The 17,395-nt window shown below is 50.6% G+C and overlaps 2 protein-coding genes across 3 annotated transcripts in view; both read left to right on the top strand.

Annotated features, from left to right (window-relative positions):
* Positions 1-203: 203 nt before the first annotated feature.
* Positions 204-1,602, top strand: LOC122165276 (cytochrome c oxidase assembly protein COX19). Its single transcript, XM_042828123.1, has 3 exons — positions 204-334; positions 435-550; positions 858-1,602. Exons 1-3 carry the CDS (start codon positions 253-255, stop codon positions 939-941), a joined length of 282 nt encoding a protein of 93 aa, XP_042684057.1. The 5' UTR covers positions 204-252; the 3' UTR covers positions 942-1,602.
* Positions 1,603-11,909: 10,307 nt separating this feature from the next.
* The window catches only part of ADAP1 (ArfGAP with dual PH domains 1), a 40,638-nt gene continuing 35,152 nt past the window's right edge, over positions 11,910-17,395 (top strand). For both annotated transcript variants that reach the window (XR_006170437.1, XM_042828117.1), the window contains exon 1: positions 11,910-12,015. Coding sequence is in view for 1 of the 2 variants with exons in the window: in XM_042828117.1 (XP_042684051.1) it covers positions 11,931-12,015 (85 nt within the window). In the remaining variant the exon portion in view is untranslated. The remainder of the gene's footprint in view (positions 12,016-17,395) is intronic.

Below are 17,395 nucleotides of genomic sequence, written 5' to 3' on the forward strand. Positions count from 1 at the left end.
CTTCCCGCCTCCGTGGCGGGGTCTCCATGGCGGGGTGTGCGTGCGGCCTGCGGCAGTGACTTCACGGTCGCCCCCTCCATGTTGCCGTGGCGACGCTCTGCACCCCGCGCGGATGCGTCCCGTGTTACCATAGCGACGCTGAAGCTGTTTCCATAGCGACGCGTCCCCGCCTCCTCAATGAGGCGACGATCACATGTCCCGCTCTACGCGCACGGCACTCTCGCGAGAGCGGTGAGGCCCGGCGCTGCAGCCATGTCTACCGCTATGAACTTCAGCGCCAAGAGCTTCAAACCGCGGCCGCCAGACAAGGGCGCCTTCCCGCTGGATCACTTCGGTGCGGTAACGCGGCTCGCCGCCGGGCCCCGCTCCCCGTCGGCTCCGCGCGGGCCCCAGCCCGAGCCCGGCGGTAGCGCGACCCCCGCCGTGTGTTGCAGGAGAGTGCAGCGCCTTCAAGGAGCGCTTCATGCAGTGCCTCCGCGACAGCGGCTTCGAGAGCGGCGCGTGCCGGGAGCGCGCCATGGCCTACCTGCAGTGCCGCATGGACAGGCAGGTGGCGGCCGGGGGCGCGCGGGGCTGCGGACACGCGCAGCGCGTGCTCTGACGCAGCTGTGCCTTCCGCTTGCAGCAGCGCGCGGCCCGAGGGGCTGTGTGGTGAGGGCGGGAGGAAGGCTGTGGGGAGGAAGGCTGTCTCGATGCTGCTGACCCCACTGACGTTTCTGAGGCTTTGCCAGCCGCTCTGCGTGCCTCGGGTTTCTCTACAGCAAGTAGTAGGAAGTGAGGCAGGAAACGCTGCTGTTCTGTGTGTTACGCGGTGTGTTCTGCAAAATTGTTGTTCCTGTTGTTTCCAACGTAGGCAGCTCATGGCTAACGAACCACTGGAAAAGCTGGGATTTAAAGATCTGCTGGATGAGAAGTCGGAAGCAGAACCTGGGAAACAGTGACGAAGAAAGAACTTTTCCTCTCTCTGCTTTACCTCACGTACGGGAGGAGTAACTCCTGTGTAGTACGTATTGGGCCTGTATTGCAACAGGAAGTGCTTTGGGGAGGATGTTTTTCTTCCACAATATTCTTTTTTCAAATCAGATTGTTAAGGTGAGCCAAAGTGCTGCCTTTGTTGCCTTTCCTCCTCCAGCCTGCTCCTAAAGGTCACTGTAGCACTTCACGTGGCAGCAAACAGTGGTTGCTGAAGTGTTCTCCGTGTCTGCAGGGGCAGTAAGCTCTTGCTTTAAAAAAATGACAGCACAACAACCCTCCACCTCAACTATAGGTTATTGCTATGTGGGCATTACTAATCTGCCTGCAGCAGGCACCTTTCGGGTGGAAATAAAGCTGTTGTGGTACTTGCAAATTTCTATTTAATTTTCTTTTTTTTGGGTGATCTCCTTTCCAGGCTGCATTTCCAGCATCACCAGTAGGTTTTTATTTACCATGCCAACGTTTGACCTTTATTTCATCATTTAACCAGTAGTTGTTCGTTACAGTTGCCTTTGTTTCTCCACTTAGTGCTGCCATGTTATTTTTCACATCCTTATGGTGAAATCAGAGGGAAGATGGCAATGGTATTTATTGGTCTTTGAAGTAAATGTGAATTATTTATATAAAGACGTCTGGACTTTTCTTTTGAAAGCATGTTTTTTGGGATGCACACACTTAGCTGGTTCTCCTACACTTCTTTGTTTAGTGGCCTCTGTTTGGTACATCCAGCCATTCCTGTTTCTGTTTTCAGAGAGATCCAGGAAAGAGTAAAATAATACCCTCTGCTCTTCACGTTAGTGGGGGGAAATGAGATTTAAATTGTGGCCCTGGTCTGGTCTGAGCAGAACGCAGATAGTTCAGAGCAGATTTCTGTTTGAAAAGGGCATTCTGTTTGCTTTCTGCTGCGTGTTTTTAGTTTGCTTCATTCCTCTGCTTAAATTCTGTCTTTTGATGAGATTATAAAAAAGAAAGCAGAGATTCTATTGCTGAAACAGACGTTAAAAGACTTCATATTAAGCTGAGGAACAAAAGCCTTCTTTTAGTGATGCTGAATAAAAAATTAAAGTAATTGCCAACATCTTCAGATGAAAGAAATCAAATTTCATGGTTCCCTGCTCCATGATTATTGTGAAGTGACGCACCTAGGAGGGGTTCAGAAAACCACCAGTAGTGGGGAATACTCAGAGGTTGTTACTTCTTTCTTAGGCTACTCTGCATGGGAATCCGAGCAAACAGTTGCTTTGTGTTTTTCTTGAGACAGTTGATACTGTAACTGTAGAATAGAAGGGGTGATGATCCAGAAGTCTCCAGTGAATGAATGTTGCCAGCAGAGCTGGAGTGACAGACAGTGCACTTAAACTGCAGCTGAGGGAGGAGCCGCTGTGACTCTTAGAATGGCAGAGGCCCTGACTCTGGACCTGGTGCAGGAGGGACTGTGGGAGCAGAAGTAATTTCTAAGTACTGCACACCGTGCCAAAGGAAACAATGCTGTGTGCTACTTGTCTGCCTGCAGTTCTACCGTGGCACCTTGGTGATGTGGCCAGCAGGACCCTGTGTGCCACGGGCTGACTGTGCTGCTCATCTGCCAAATGGGCGCAGTGTGCTTCATCCTGCACACAGCAACTGCAGAAGTGGAATTGCCATCCCAGCAGGGATGGGAACTCTGCACCTCTCACCAGCCTGTAGAAGATAACATCACCTGGATCCACAGTACATCTCATCCTGCCTCCCAGCGCGGTGACTCAGCTTCACAGCACAGTTCCTTTCTTGCCAGGACAAGACCAAGGGCTGTGAGTGGATAGATGAAAACTCAGGAAATTGACAGGAGCATCTATTTCCTGGCTGTGAGGCATTAGCTGGAGAAGATAGTATGTTCTGTGGAATTGTGAGGTGAGTTCAAAGTTGGTGAGGGCTATCAATTTTGTTCAATTGAGATCTAATGTAACTGAGAAGTGGTGGAAAAATCATTAATCAGTGCTGAGCCCGGGGTCGAACAATCCTGACTTGCTCTGATGACAAGTCATTGCAGCACCGGAGCCATGAGGGGGAAGTTCTTGGAATTCAATTCATTCCTGCCAACACACAGACCATTAATTAAAACCTTTCTCTAAAACTTGTTTATTTTAGCTTTGCTTGTGGGATCAAGTTTTGTGCTTCTTTACAATGACAGCAGTACATTAAGCCAAACAGGAGTCATAAGTTTGTAGCTAATCTTTCCTGTACTGAGGGGGAAGCTCTCCAGAAGCTGACACTGGGTTGGGTAAGTTTATTCTGGAAGTGCTGAGCTGAGGCTCAGTGTGTGTGATAACGAGGGGGGGCAGTTTTGTCAGGGATGCTGATTTCTTTATGTACTTGTTCAGAGTTGATGAGCTGCTCTGCTGTGTGTGGCTCCAGGAACGAGGTGAGTCCCACACAAGTGCTTTAATCTTCATGTGAGAAGCTGGTGAGTGTGCCTGTTTGCACTGGTGCTGCCTTGCAAAGGCTGCCATGAAGCACCACCTGCTGACGGTCCCTGGGACTTGGAGAAATGCAAACGGTTGCAAAATGATGTTCAGCATGGATTAATGTTGAAAATGCCTGTTGAGATGTGATGGTACAGGTGTGGAAGGCATAGCCTAAAGCAGGAGGAAGTGCTGACTGTGTTGGAATGAAGATCTATGTAAGCTGTTAAACAATAATAGAAAACAGTGAGTAAGGGGGCTGTGATAGTCTTTCCTGGAGGTTTTTTTTTTCCAGCTAAACCTCTGTTATAAAATAACTGTAGGTGCTCTGCTGCGTGGGATCCTGTCCTGGGGAGTCCCCAGAGGGTTCCTGGTCAGCAGTGCTGTGTGTGCTGGCACTTAGGAAAGCCTTGCACACACGTAACCCCCTTTCTTTGTTCACTTAGAATCAGTTCAGCCACAGAGTTTAACCTTGGTCACTGCAGTTATTTACAGAAAGAGAGCCCTGCTGCAAGCCAACCCTTTTTATGTCTTCCTGGAAGACTTTGAGCTCTAGGTGTATCTCCAAACAATAGCAATGAGCTGCAGAACAAGGAAGAAAGAGTTTAATAAGCAATTTCAAGGCTCTTAGAGTTCTTTTGACTTTAAAAAACAAAACAAAACAAAACAAAAAAGCACAAAAGCCTGTGCAAAGAGAGCCTCCTATGGTTGTGCTGGAAGGTGGGCCGTGGTCCCAAGTCTTGTACATAAGCAGAGTGAGCTTGTGCCTCTGTGGTAAGGAAGGGTTGTTCCCCTTGGAGGAGGGGTAGCAGGTGTAGCAGAGGGGCTGTGCAGTCAGTGCAGTTATGGACAGGCTGTGGGTGCAGCCAGCTGACCTTGCAGTTCTTGAATCCTCTCCCAAATTCTTCCTGGTTTGTTCTACCTGCTCATACTGACTCAGATTAAGCAAACAAAAGACTTGAGGAAGGTACCTGCAAGGGTTACTTTCCCTTTCCTGGGTGTTTCAATGGGAAAAGATTAATCAGACATCCAGTTTCCAGTTCTTTTTTTCTTTTAATGACTGCTTCTCTGAATAGCTGGTAATGCTGCATTTCCGTCAGGATGCAGCAGTTTTCTCGCTAGCAGATTTCAAGACAAAATGCTTTCCTTCTGGTGCCATATGGCTTGAAATGCAAAAGTGATCACTGCTAGAAATAAGATCTTCATAGAAAGTCACCTAGAAGTTAATGTGTGTGTGCAGAGGGCTTGATAAACCTTGGTGCATCTTTTTTATTTCTTGGGACTGACAGTGACACGGAGAGGTTTTTTGACTTCTTATAGGGACTGATGCTCATGTTCTCTCCCTAGCATTGCACAGACTGTTTCACCACTGGGTTGTTTATTCCCTGTATTCCAAGAGATCTTGGGACTTGCATCAGCTGGTACATTAATTTCGTATTTGCTGATTCCTGCTGGGCTTGGTTGCGGACAAGTGTGGCATTCGTCACATAGCCCAGCAAAAGCCAGTTAGCTCTGCAATTGTAGAGCTTCAGTGGGCTGAATCCAGTCTGTGCTGTTCCAGCTCTGGTGGGATTGTACCTGTCTGAATGAACAATCTTTCCCAGCTTCCACACAGAGTAAGGCAGGTTCCACCGATGTGGAGGAACACTGTGGTCCGTGTGCTGCATCCTGCTGGCTGATAATGAATGGTGCCTTACACCACCCGGAGCTGCAGGTGCTCTTCTATTCAGGTCTGTTATGAATATTCTGTTCATAATATGAATTACGAGAAACTGAAAGCAGCAGTAAAGTAGCCTCACAAAAAGAAAGTGGGGTAGTGAAGTATCCAGAATGATTCAGGCTTCTCACTTGATGATTTTAAAAAGTAGGCAGTGGTGGCTGCTTTTGCAGCCAGTCCCTTTGGGCAACTGAGCTCTTTGACTATTTTAGTAACTTTCTAGGAGCTGACAGCTCCAATTTCTGCAGGATTTCTGGTGTCCTCAGTGCCAAGAAGCCCTGCTTCAGCAAGAAATTCTTAACGCGCCTGGTTTTAATCTCGCTTGTGAACCTGCTAATGGAGGAGGGCATATGGGAAGGCAGTCGCATGGAGGAAGTGCTCTGGAAAGCAGTCAGGCCCATTTTGGGGTTGTTCAATTTGCATTTCTTCGTTACCAAACTGTTCTGAGTTTCAGCAAGCTTAGGAGGCGCTGCATCTCTCCTCGGGACAAGGCAGGAGATCACAGCGCTGCAGAATCTGGGATGCTGGCTGAATCTTCAGATGCCTTGAAGATGTGATGTGATGCTGTGGGCTGCAGGATGCTTCAGGCCTTGCAAGTGCTCAGCCGAATCTAATGTCAAATCCTGACTTTGTTGAGAGGACCAGGATTTATGGAGACCTCACTAGCATCAATGCCCCTGCATGGATCATCTGCTCTCGTACAGCCTGTACTCAAATTCTTTTGCTTCTCTAGCAGAAGTGGTGGAACTGCTGGTTTGTGGGTGAGATCCTGCTCTATTGAATCTATTGAAGAGCCAGGATTTAATTCCCAGAAAGCAGTTCTGGCAGTAGGTGCATCTGGCTTCCTCGTATGGGGATATGGTCAGTGGGACCATCTGTGTGCAGGACAAAGACAACCACAGTCAGGTACCACACTGTTTTGTGATGCAGGGTGAGCAATTTCTGGTCAAAGAGTCAAATGCTGAGCTCACAGACTGCTGAAAAAGAACCAGGTGGGTGAAAAATGAGAGCATGTTCAGAACATCTCATTCCACCCTTTCAAGGCTCACACCAGGAGACCTGCAGGTGTGGTAGTGCCAGCTAGAAGGGCTCGTTGAAGCAGAGAGATGTCTGGATTGATAGCTTTATTTTGGCTTATTTTAGCAAATAGTAAGGGGGAGGAGGGATGTTTATCACTGAAACTGATGCTGCCTAGTACTTCAGATCACAGCTCTAATAGGTTGGACTGGCTGAGACTAAATCACATTAGCAGCATTAATAACACAGGGTGGCTGGTAAGAAAACCTGCTATGGCAGCACTAAGCTGGTCCTCTGCTTCTTTGATTCAGGTTGGTGCCACTGCTCAGGGCTGCTTTGGTTATTAAAGCTCTTTCACAGAAGTCACCTGGGCAGCTGCTTCAACTCAGCACTGAAATGGCTGTTCTGTCACTCTCTCCCCTGCCGTTCCCCAACCTGGCTTGGGCTCATTTTATAGCCTGCCATAAAGTTGTTTATTTTTGCACCTGCTTTTCAGCCACAGGGGTCTCATGATGTTGTTTTCATGGCTTCTGGAGCAGGGCTGCTCTGTTGTTGCTAGAAATAATTGCTGTTAATTAATTCTTTGCTGATTTTTCTTTGGCAAAGCATACTGAAATAAACAAGTGAACAGCACGCTCTGTATCCTGATGCTGTGGGAGCTGTTACAGGGCGTGCAGTGACATCCAAACAATCACATCAGCAGCCAGAGGAAGGGTAGGACATAGTCCTTGACATCCTGTGGATGAAGTTGAGTTGGGGGAGGCTCAAACACCATTTTGAGCTGTTCAAAAGCTTCCTCCAGGCTGTTGTTTCTAATCATTTTCTAGAGAAAAAACACAGCTTCGTTTCCATGTAATGCTTTATTCAAATCACAGCTGAGTAATCTTGTGATTGGTGGTTGTGATGTGGTTTCAAACACCTGAGCTGGACAGGCAGCTGAGAGCAGCAGCCCATTCTGGGTGGTGTAGCTGCACCCGGTTTCTCTTTTTCTGTGTGCCCATTTGAAATGGCTGGTCTTCTTTCTGAGGACCCTGGCTCTGCTGTGGGGAATTCCAGGCCAGAAATGATGTGCTAAACTTCTGCTCTTTTCTTGCTGTCCAGCAGTCCTACCAACAGTTTCTCCATCTGAGGCGCAGCAGCCTCCTCATCTGGTTCCTTTTGCACCCTGCAATGGGACATCATGCAGTGCAGTCTCCCACTTAAGTGTCTCCAAGCTGTTCTTGGAAGGATGAGGCGTTTGAGCCAGGAAGAGATTAAGTTATTGGAACTGAGCAAAAGCAATTTTATGATGAGTGTTTGCCCTGCAGTTTGCACATCAAGCCCGTCCCTGATTCAGGTTGACCCGAAGATGGCAATGTCTGAATAACTGTGCTGGCTTTTCTTGGAGGAGCTGGGCCCTGATGTACTGATCTCTTCACACACGTTTGCTTTCTCCATACAGGACTTCCTCAGACCTGAGTCTTCTAATTCCTGTGTATCAGGAATAATGCTAATCAGTGGTGTAACATGGGTGTAGGTGAATTATTGACTACAATGGTCTAATTTAGTTTTCTGTGAGAGTGTCATTAGGCAGCACAGCTCCAGTCAGGTGCATGGCAGCTGCCATGGAGCCCATTCCCTCTGCTGTCCTATGAAATGGATCCACTACAACTGCAAAAGGAGTTTTGCAATGATTTTTTTTTCTTGTGTTGAGATTTTCCTTTGTGCAGCAGACAGATGCAAACACCCAACACCCTCATGCTGCTCTTTAGGACACATCTGGGCCCCCAGCCACCCAGCAGTGTGACAGAGCAGCTCCTGAGACCCCAGTGAGGATCTTTCCCCTTTCTATGTTGATTCCCAGACCAGCCTGTTTCTGCAGCGAGCCCGGGGGAAAGAAGAGCAGTCATGCTGAGGGAAGAAACAGCACAGACATGAGCAAGTGATGGGTGGCCTGAGAGCAGTGGTTGAGGTTACTTTCCTTTCTGTGGCAGTGTGGTTGCAGGAAAGCTGCTCTGAGCTCTGGGGTGCAGCCATGGAACAAAACTTGCAATTGGTGAGAGTTGCAGCAGCCTGAAAAATAGTGTCTAGGTAAATCAGCAGAGAAATTTTGCTCTGCAACCCCTTCCTGTTCTCACTCTCCCTGTTTTTCTCCCATGAGTAGGAACTCACTGGATTGGTGCACGTTGTTACCCACACAGCTGGTAAGTGATGGGAGGAACAGGCTGCTTTTTCACACTGGTTGCTCTGAGGTTTGCAGCAGAGTTGGCCACTGTGCAAATGTAGTGAAACTTTGAGTTGCAAATCACTCCCCAACTCCCTTCAGGAGCTGTGTGACACCTTTTTATCATTGGGGGCTGCTAGGTATAGGCATTAGCTCTGCTATTTGGGCAGCCTTGCATCATTTTCCTTTGCGTTGTCATCTTCAACTCTGTCAACAGATCCCAACCTGTTGGGACAGAGTGCTTTTCTCCTGTCCTACAGAAGGAGAAAACCCTGCAGGAATCCATGCAGCAATTTGCTCAAAATCAGAGAAAGTTGTTGCTGGTATCAGATTTTCAGTTTGAAGGTTTGTAATTACCCTGGTCTGAGCTTCATGGCATTCCTCTCCCAGGCATTGCCAGTCTTGATTTAATAACTCAATAACCCAATAACTTATACACACACACATGTTTTAATACAGACAGCTGTAGAATTGGGGGTTTTTTTTTTGGAGGTTTTTGCCTTTTTTGTTCCTTTTCTTTTTTTTCATTTGAACAGGAAACCATACTGCAACTGAAATGAGTTGCTTTAGCATGGGAGTGGTCAGTGCTACGGCTTGTGCACACAAACCCTGAGCTGCAAGAGCTGCCTCTGCTGTAGTGCTGAGGAAGCAGAAGGGACCCAGGCTGCTGTATCTGCTGCTCCACAGGGTTGTGCTTGACTGCAGTTGCAGTGGCATGAATTATTGATATTTCTGTTAGGGTTTGCTGTTCGCATAGGAATTTTTAATGTTTTCCTATGTTGCACTGTGGATGTGCTCCCAGGTTACTAAAGGGGCTGAATTTAATACCTGTGTGTTTGGGTGACTGTGACATTGATACAGCCATTTCAGGGCTGGGGCTGCAAAATTCATATATTGAATAGCAGTGCAGGCACAGCAAAAAAAGGCAGTGTCAGGGTGAAAGCTACAGAGGGGCAAGGAGAACACATTTTGGGGAGAGCTGAGATGTTTTCAATGTGTCACCATAAAGATGATGAAGAGGTATGCAGGGATTTCTGAGCGTCCTTCTGCCTGCCCTCACACTCCAGCATTTCCAGGCTGCCCTGTGTGTAGCACCTTGGGAGATGGTATTGATATTGTCCGTTTCTAAGACAACAACCTTGTGATGTAGAAAAGACTGAGCTCAAAATGTGGGTGTTTATAAACGAGCTTGTTGTACACCTAAATGTGTGTGTCTAAGAACGTATCTATACAAAATCATATCAGACAGTAAGAGCCACACTGCTGTGGAGCATCAGATGCCATCTGAATGAGGATGGCACATTGCTACAGCTGATCCCCAGAGGGTATGGCTGGAGGCTTTCTGAGAAGTAGGAGCAAATGCATTGAACTCTCCTTGATGGGTCACATCCACAGGGAAAGCTCAGGTGAGGGGTTGCATCCTAAGAGGAGCAGTGTGATTTGGGTGAACCTGAGCTGCCACCAGCCCCTAGGATCCTCTAGGACCAGCAGTGAGCCTATGGAGATGCCCTTGTTGTGGACGGGCTGAGGCTGAGCCTTGCATTCTCACTGAGCAGAAGATTACAGTCGGTTCTGGATGCTTTGGTCCTGTTCCAACTTCCCTCTATTCCCCCTCTGCCCATCCACCTGTGCTGTTTCCCGGTTGGATGCTGGGAGCAGGATTTGCAGCGTTGCATTTATGTTATGGGCAGGGTGGGAGCTGAGCGCTGCGATGGCTGCGGGTTGATCCTGGCTGGCTCCGTTCAGCACCTCCTCTGCCAGCCGCTCCCCTCTCATCGCTGACAACAGGCTCTGTTATATTTGATTTTATTACAAGATATAAATTTCTGTCTGCAGCCCTGGTTTCCAGCACGCAGAGAGGGATTGCCTAGCAACCAGGAGCACAAAAATTAAGAGAATCAATAAGACTTAATGGAAAGCTAAACAGAGACTTCACTCCCCCTTCCCCCAGCCGCTGCCTCCGATCAGTTCCCAATGACTTGCAGCATCCTGGCTGTTGCACGAAGCGTTCAGCAAGTGCCTGCGCTGGGAAAGCTGCAGGGAGGGGACAGTGTTGGGGCTGAGGTGCAGGTGATAAACTTGCCTTATGGTTTGGGTTTAGAGCTCTGCTCCTGTAAGTGTTTACACGGAGGAGCAGTCCCACAAACTCGACCTGGCAGGGTTTGGGAGGACTGGGGCTATGATGCTGTGCTGGAGCCGGCTTAACTCTCCGGCATGGATTTAAGCCCCTGGTGGATGCTGGTGCTCTGCTCCAGGTTAGTGTGAGGGACTGAACAACCAAGGTCGCCTGCAGGCACTCACCAGCTGGAGGCTGCGGCTGCAAGCCTCAACAAAAGGGCTCTGTTTGGGATTATGCCTTTGGTTAGCATGGGAACGAGTTTGCAGATGTCATCAGCCTACACGTGTACGAGCAGCAGCCCTCGGCGCAGTGCTGCACAGAGTCAGCAAGGAGCAGCCTGACGTCAGTTGGGAACAATCAGAAATTGACTCGGTTACAGTCGCTCGCCTGACAGCACAAATGCAAAGGTCATTCGGGAAAATGTATTTCAGACAAGGGGAGCATTGTAAACCTATCAGGCCATGATTTTGCTCCTACTTAAGGCTGCATGCGGTTTTCTTTGCACAAAACGCTCCCCGGAACCTGCGGCTCTGCTCACATCCGTGTAGGCTGGTGGGATCGAGGCAGTGCTGTGCTGTTGGAAGGCTTCCCAGAGCTGCGTGGAGCTTCCAGGTGCTGCTGCCTCTGGCCCCACAGCAGCACAGTGGGGCTCAAGGGAGCAGACAAGGCTCCGTGGACCACATGCGCTCAGAGCAGTGTCACTGATGCCTGCAGCCTGTGTTCGAGAGGAGGGATTCTGCAGGGGTGAGGACAGCAGCCTCAAAGCTGCAGATCTGAACCCCTCCTCTCAGAGGGTTTCCCACATCACCGCCCCGGGCTGTTACACGGCCTTTGCCCCTTGGCCACATGAGGGGTGAGGGCGGCTGCAGCCCTTGGCCCCAGCGACGCAGCCGCGATGCCCCGGGGACCCTCACGTAGCCGGTGCCAATGGTGTGCCGCGTCCCCAGCGCTCGGAGGGGCGATGAGCACCTGGAGGGGCAGGCCTGCCGGGGGGCATGGAGGGGAGAAGGCGGTGATGTGCACCTGAGGACGGCGGTGAAGAAGAGCTGGTGTGCGGAGAGGGGGTTAGGGAATCCTCCAATAGGCGTTACCGGGAAAGAGGTGGCCCCGGCCAGCGAGAGCACCCCAAGGGCAGAGCTCAGTGGGGGGCACCGGGGACTGCGGGGCTCCGGCGGAGAGCGGCCGCTGGAGGTCGCGGGCGAGCGGCACGGGGAGCTGCCGGCCCCCGGGGCCCGGCGGAAGGCGGAACCGGCGCCGTGCCCGGCCGGGAGGGAGGGAGAGAAGGAGAGAGGCTGCGGGGCGAGGAGGCGGCCGCGGCAGAAACCGCCCCGGCGCTCCCCCTCCCGCCGTTCACCTTGCGCGGGGCGAGGGGCCGCATGGAGCAGCCCCGGCGCCGCCCAACGCGCCGCGCCCCGCGATGAAGCGCCGCTAACCGCGGCGGATCCGCCCGCAGCCCCCATGGCGAAGGAGAGGAGCAGGAAGGCGCTGGTCGAGCTGCTCCAGAGACCGGGCAACGCGGCGTGCGCCGACTGCGCCGCTCCGGGTAAGCGCGGGCGAGGGCTGCGGCACCCGCTCCTCCCCGGACCCCGGTCCCTACCCCGAGCCCCCGCCGGCACCGGGTGGGGGTCTCGGCTGCGTCGCGGTGCCGTCGCGGCGGGTCTCCTCCGCCCCGCTGCGGCGCAGCGCCGTGCCGCCGTGCCGCCGTGCCATCGTGCCGCCGCCGCGTCCGTGCGGCAGGACAGGTGTCTGCGCTCCGACCTCCGCCCGGCGCTGCCGCTGCCGTGTGCGGGCACCGCGCGCCGCTTCAGCACGGGGCTGCGCCTCTGGGAGCCGGGCTGCGGGGGGAACGCGGCGCTGGGCTCGGCTCCTCGCTCCCTGGGGCCGCGTGCGCCGTGGGGGAGCGGAGCCCTGCCCCGGCTCTCGCTGGGCACCGCCTGCCTGATGCAGCAGGACTGCCCGGGGGGGTCTTAGAAAATCGCATTGCCGCTGACCCCCTCCCCCATCCCGTTTTCTTTTTCCTTATTGCCGCATGGGTACACCGAAATGTGCGTGAGCTTACGTGGCTCTAAAGGAGGTGTAGGGATGTCCTTTTCAACCTCTGCCGCCCTGTAGGTTAAAAATAACCAAAAAAAGAAACAAAACCTACTTCAGCTGTATCTTTGCTTTTTAACCGTCTGGGTATTGATTTATTGGGGATTTCAAGATCTATCGGGTGTCACCAAACAGCACGAACCGTTACCAGTGGCTTTATGCCCCAGTCGACATCTCATGAAGCCGCAGCTCACGCAGCCCTGTGTCCCCAGTACTAGCTGGAGAGGACAAAGAACTTTCTGCTATTTGGAACTGCTGTGCAGCTCTGCTCCCACCCATCTGCGGGCTGCAGCTGCCCACCCCCAGCTGCCATGTGGGCACAGCAGTCGCTGCATCCCTGCAGTCTCCCTTCCTGGAGGAGACACAGCGAGCCCACGCTGTGCATTTCCATGGGGTGACACTTCCTTGCCCTGTGGTAGTGCTAAGCCCCTCTTGCAAAATGGGGACTTCATCACATAGTGATGGAGCTGTAGGAGAGTAAAACGGCTCACACTGAGGGAAGATGGTTCTTGTTAAAGTCTTTAAATGGGTTTGTGAAACAACAAAGCCATTTTGCTTTCAGTGATGCGTGCGTGCAGAGATGTCGTAGTGAAACTCAGAGAGGATTGGGGCCAGTGTCTTTTGTTAGACAAGATGTGCTATATTAATACCATCCTGCCCTCTGTCACAGCATTACTTTCTTGGGACTGCATCGCTGTTCTTAACCCCAATTTTTTTAGCCATAGCTTTGCTTTGGTGTCTTTGGTAAAGGTGAGCTGGTTGCTGTGCTGGAAAGTGCTCGTCTGCTCAGGGTGGCAGTGGGGATCGGTTGCCCTGGGTTGTTCTGTGGGGGCTAAGATGCATAATTGGTATCTGTAAGTGACACTGAAAATATTCAGGCTGAATCCTGTTACTCGTCCTGGGCAGGGACAGCAGGCATCTTTTTGAGTCATCTTTCTGAGTCTGGTGATGTGGGACAGGAGCCTGGAGAGCCTCCAGACTGGTGTGCATACTTTATCCATTGAGAAATGGGATATGCAGAGAGATAAGGATGAGAGCTGGTGCCAGGCAAACAGGTAGGGACAGAAAAGTGATGAAGCAGAGAAGGTGAAGTGAGAATGGAAAGAGTGGAGAACGAACAAAAGATGGGAAATAGCACAGAGCTGTGTTCCCATGTGGTTGTGCTGCTGATGTGGTGCAGCTGGGGTAAGCAGCAGCCAGGAGCCCTGATGGTTATGGTTGCTTCTCAGCTGAGTGTGTTCCTTTCCCTGAAATCCTGAGCTGGAGCCACGGTGAGAGAGTCACTCAGAGAAGGGCTGCAGATGACAGAGGCTAGGATGGGTCTGAGGGGTAGCAGGTGGAAATTCTGTGTCAGCCAGTTTACTTACATGTTTGGAAACTAGGTGGATTTCCTTTTGTTCTTGGGAGTATTTCTTTCAGAAATTGACCCATCGATGGGAGCTTTTTTCTCCCTGCTGTTAAAAAACAGATTTTCTTTTGTTAATGTGGCTCACCTGGGTGCCGGAACAGCAGCCACAGCCCTGGGCTGACAGCTTGCCCCAGGTGTGACAGGCTTATGTAATTAAAGCTGGGTTCCTGGTGCAGATGAGCTTGCACTGCTGTGACAATGCTGTGACCATGCAAAAAATCAGCTCCAAAACAGACAGGGAGCATTGGTAGTGCCTGTTCTCTTGGTCTGTGTAAGGAATTTTGTTCTCTGTGGGTCATCTCTTGGCTGGATCCTTGGTGAGAGCTCTGCAAAGCCTACCCATAGTCTGGGTCTGGGCCAGCATTTGCCACTTAAATAATCCCAGCTGAGCATTACTGACGTATCCTGATCCTCAAACCAAGGCTGTTTGCTGTCAGATCTCGAATGGCGCTGGATCTGATGCTCAGAAAGGTCAGGTCTGTGCTCTGTGCCTTCCTCGGGGCTGGCAGGAAAATCTCCAGTGCAAAAGCAGATCTTCCATTGAGTTCTCCCAGACGAGGTGTTGAGGGCATGTCTCGGGCTGAGGGAGCAGCAGGGTCTCTGGCCTGGATGGCTGGGAGTGTGGAAAGGATGCTAATGTCAAAACTGAAAATGAGAGTGATGAAAAAACCGCTGTGGCTGCTTCTCACTCATGCAGCTCGTGTTTGTTGAAAGGCTTCTAGTTTGGTTTTCATTACTTTGTCTTTAAAGGACCTTAGTCTGCAAGGAAAGTTCTGAGTAAGAGCAATACTGAAGTTGCAAAAATGTCTTCCATCTGTAATGGATGAGGCTGTGTTGGCTGCGTTTGTGAGACCCAATGGTGGGGTTGGAGTCCCCACAGCGCTGTTACCTGCGGCATGGGGTGCTGTGCTGTCACTCTGGTGATGGAGGTTGAGCTCCCAGGGGCTGATTTGCAGCATGGTGGTTTGGGTGCGTTACAGATATGCCTTTTTAATTTTTTTTTCCCCTAAATGATTCGTTGTCTCAGGCAATCTTTCCTCACATCACGAGATGAATGATTATCTCGGAGCACAACAAGGCCTTGAGTATTTCTCTCTTTGTTCCATTTCTCTGTGACTTAGGGTTGTGTTTCCACTGAGTGAGGTTCATTTTGCAGTGCAGGAGGACAGTGTGTCTGTGAAGACATAAGTAGAAATCCCAGCAAAGCAGTCCTGCAATTCAAACCCTCTAGCAGTTCATGTGTTTTTTGATTTTTTTTAACATCATTTCCATCTTTCTAATTTGGGGTGGATTACTGGAACCTGGATCCTCAAGGGAGAATAGGGAATATCAGCCTTTCAGTACATGGGGCTTGCATGGATGGGGTGGAGAAGGAGCAGAGATTGAGTGATAGAGGGGAGTCTCAAAATGCAGTGGGTTTGGTGCTGTGCTATGTATCAGAGCCTGAGGAGGAGGATGTGAGCTGAGGTGGATTGCAAATACCCTCCTGCAGCCCAGCACTGTGATTTCTGGAGCAGGTGAAGCTTTTCCATTCCCTTGATTTCCTGAAGTAAGGGTGGTGATTAGAGGAGAACAGCTGAGTGCCAGGGATCGCTTGATTTGCTCTGGATTAAGGAGGGCATGGAGAGGGTTGGATCTCAAGCCTCTTATTCCCTATCCACTCACTGGTCTAAAAACAGCTATTTGAAGGCAGGTGACTGAGCCATCCGGTCCCGTCATCCACACTGACATCCCATCCCTCTGAGGAGCACAGGGCTGTGTGCTGCAGCTCGTGCTGTCTCTTTGCCCCCACCACCTCCCACTGGAAAGCTGTTCTGCAGCTTGCTGCTCCAATGCCGTCAAACGGTCTTTTCATTCTCAAGCTAAAAGTGGAAACTTGTTCCCGCACCTCCATTGTCCTCCAGCTGAAATGGTTCTTTTTCTTCCCAGGAATTTTCCAGCTCTTCTCCCTCGCAGAGCAGAGGGAAGGGTGCTGGGGGTCTCCCATGGCAGCGTGCTTAGCTTGGTGCCACCTTGTGCAGGGAAAAGGAGCTTCTGGAACACAGGGCATTGAGAGGGGCAGCTCTGTCTGCTCCTGCTGGAGCCTGATCTGAATCCAAAGCCTTGGCAAGTTTAATGCCTTCACTGAAGAATTTTCCTCCTTAGAGAGGAGTGCTGGTGGGAGGCTGGCTTCAGTTTTAGTGTCTTTTATTGTTATTTTTAAACGTGCGTGACCAGGGCCTGCTAACTAACCTCGTCTTTTCCCAAAGTAAATAGCAACAGAACTGCAGTGCTTTGCACGAGGCTCTCACTGTGGTTTGCAAACCAGCAGAGTGGCAGCAGAAAGGCCTTTGTTTATGTTGATTGCACGGAAATCCCTGTGCTTACATCTATCATAGGATGCATTACCTTTCTTGTGCAGCATGAGAAGAGGCTCTGCCTTCCTGGGGAGGTCCTCCTCTCTCTTCTGGTTGCTCCTTATTGCCTCAGACTGGAGAAGTTCTGTTTCCTCCACATCCCTTCTTATGCTCAGTGATGTTGGGTTGAAGCTGCAGCTGGTTTGCTGAGTGCTGGGTTTCCCTGGGCCTTGTCATAACAGCCAGGGCTGGTTTCTGAGTTAAGCTGTGTGACCTGAGTGTTCCAGTTTTGTTTTGGATGCTTTTCTGAGCTCTGGCGGTGCCTTCCCTTTCAGATGAACAAGATGTGAAGAAGTCATCCTCAGTGTCTTTCTCTGGAGTTTAGCTTTGTTCATCTATTTATTTATCTTAAATGAAGCTGTTTCAGGTTTTTATTTTTAAAGTTGTTCTGATCTGTTTGCAGGTGATAAAAAAAATCTCTGCCGTGTTGTGCCGAAGTTTTCTATTCCAGCTGTGTAAAGACATAAGGATTTAATCACATGCTTGGTAAAATGTTATCTCAGAGTCTGTGTTAGCAGTCATTTGAAGAGTTGAAGCCTCTGATTAGACAAGGGTTGGAGATCTATTGCTATTTGCCATACACTGGTTTTTTTTCATGTTTTTTTCATTTTTGTGCTGGAGAGCAGAAGTGAAGACAGAGTCTATTATGGTTGGGGAACTCTTTGCTGCCATGATCTGCTACCAGCCCCTGCATGTCTGTGGGCAGAGGCTGTGCAGTTGGAGTTTGCTGACAGTTGTGTCACAGCTGTGTGGGGTGTGGGTGCCAAGGGGACCTCTGGAAGATGGGAAGGGGAATCCTGCACCCTCCTTCCTGCCTTTGGGCAGCACCACAGGGATGCACCAGCATGAGTGCTTGCTTGGATTCATTACCCCCTGCCTTGTCCAGATGATGCTTACAAATTTGCTAATTGTAGTGGAAATGCTAAGTCACGGCTGGAGGCAGTGATGGAGCACCTGGTGGGAAGCAGAGCCAACCCAGGGGAGCTCGGGTACATGCAATGCAATGTCCAGAAGGGTGAAGCCAGGAT

The sequence above is a fragment of the Centrocercus urophasianus genome, unplaced genomic scaffold (genome assembly GCF_019232065.1).
Source record: "Centrocercus urophasianus isolate 14NV4802_14NV808 unplaced genomic scaffold, USGS_Curo_1.0 seq_29, whole genome shotgun sequence".
Classification (NCBI taxonomy): domain Eukaryota; kingdom Metazoa; phylum Chordata; class Aves; order Galliformes; family Phasianidae; genus Centrocercus; species Centrocercus urophasianus.

What these genes read in the sequence shown, in the direction of transcription:
- LOC122165276 (XM_042828123.1), top strand. Translation starts at nt 253, where the DNA reads ATGTCTACCGCTATGAACTTCAGCGCCAAGAGCTTCAAACCGCGGCCG. An exon ending in CTTCCCGCTGGATCACTTCG is followed by an intron (nt 335 to 434) that starts GTGCGGTAACGC and finishes CGTGTGTTGCAG; the next exon opens with GAGAGTGCAGCGCCTTCAAG. An exon ending in AGTGCCGCATGGACAGGCAG is followed by an intron (nt 551 to 857) that starts GTGGCGGCCGGG and finishes CAACGTAGGCAG; the next exon opens with CTCATGGCTAACGAACCACT.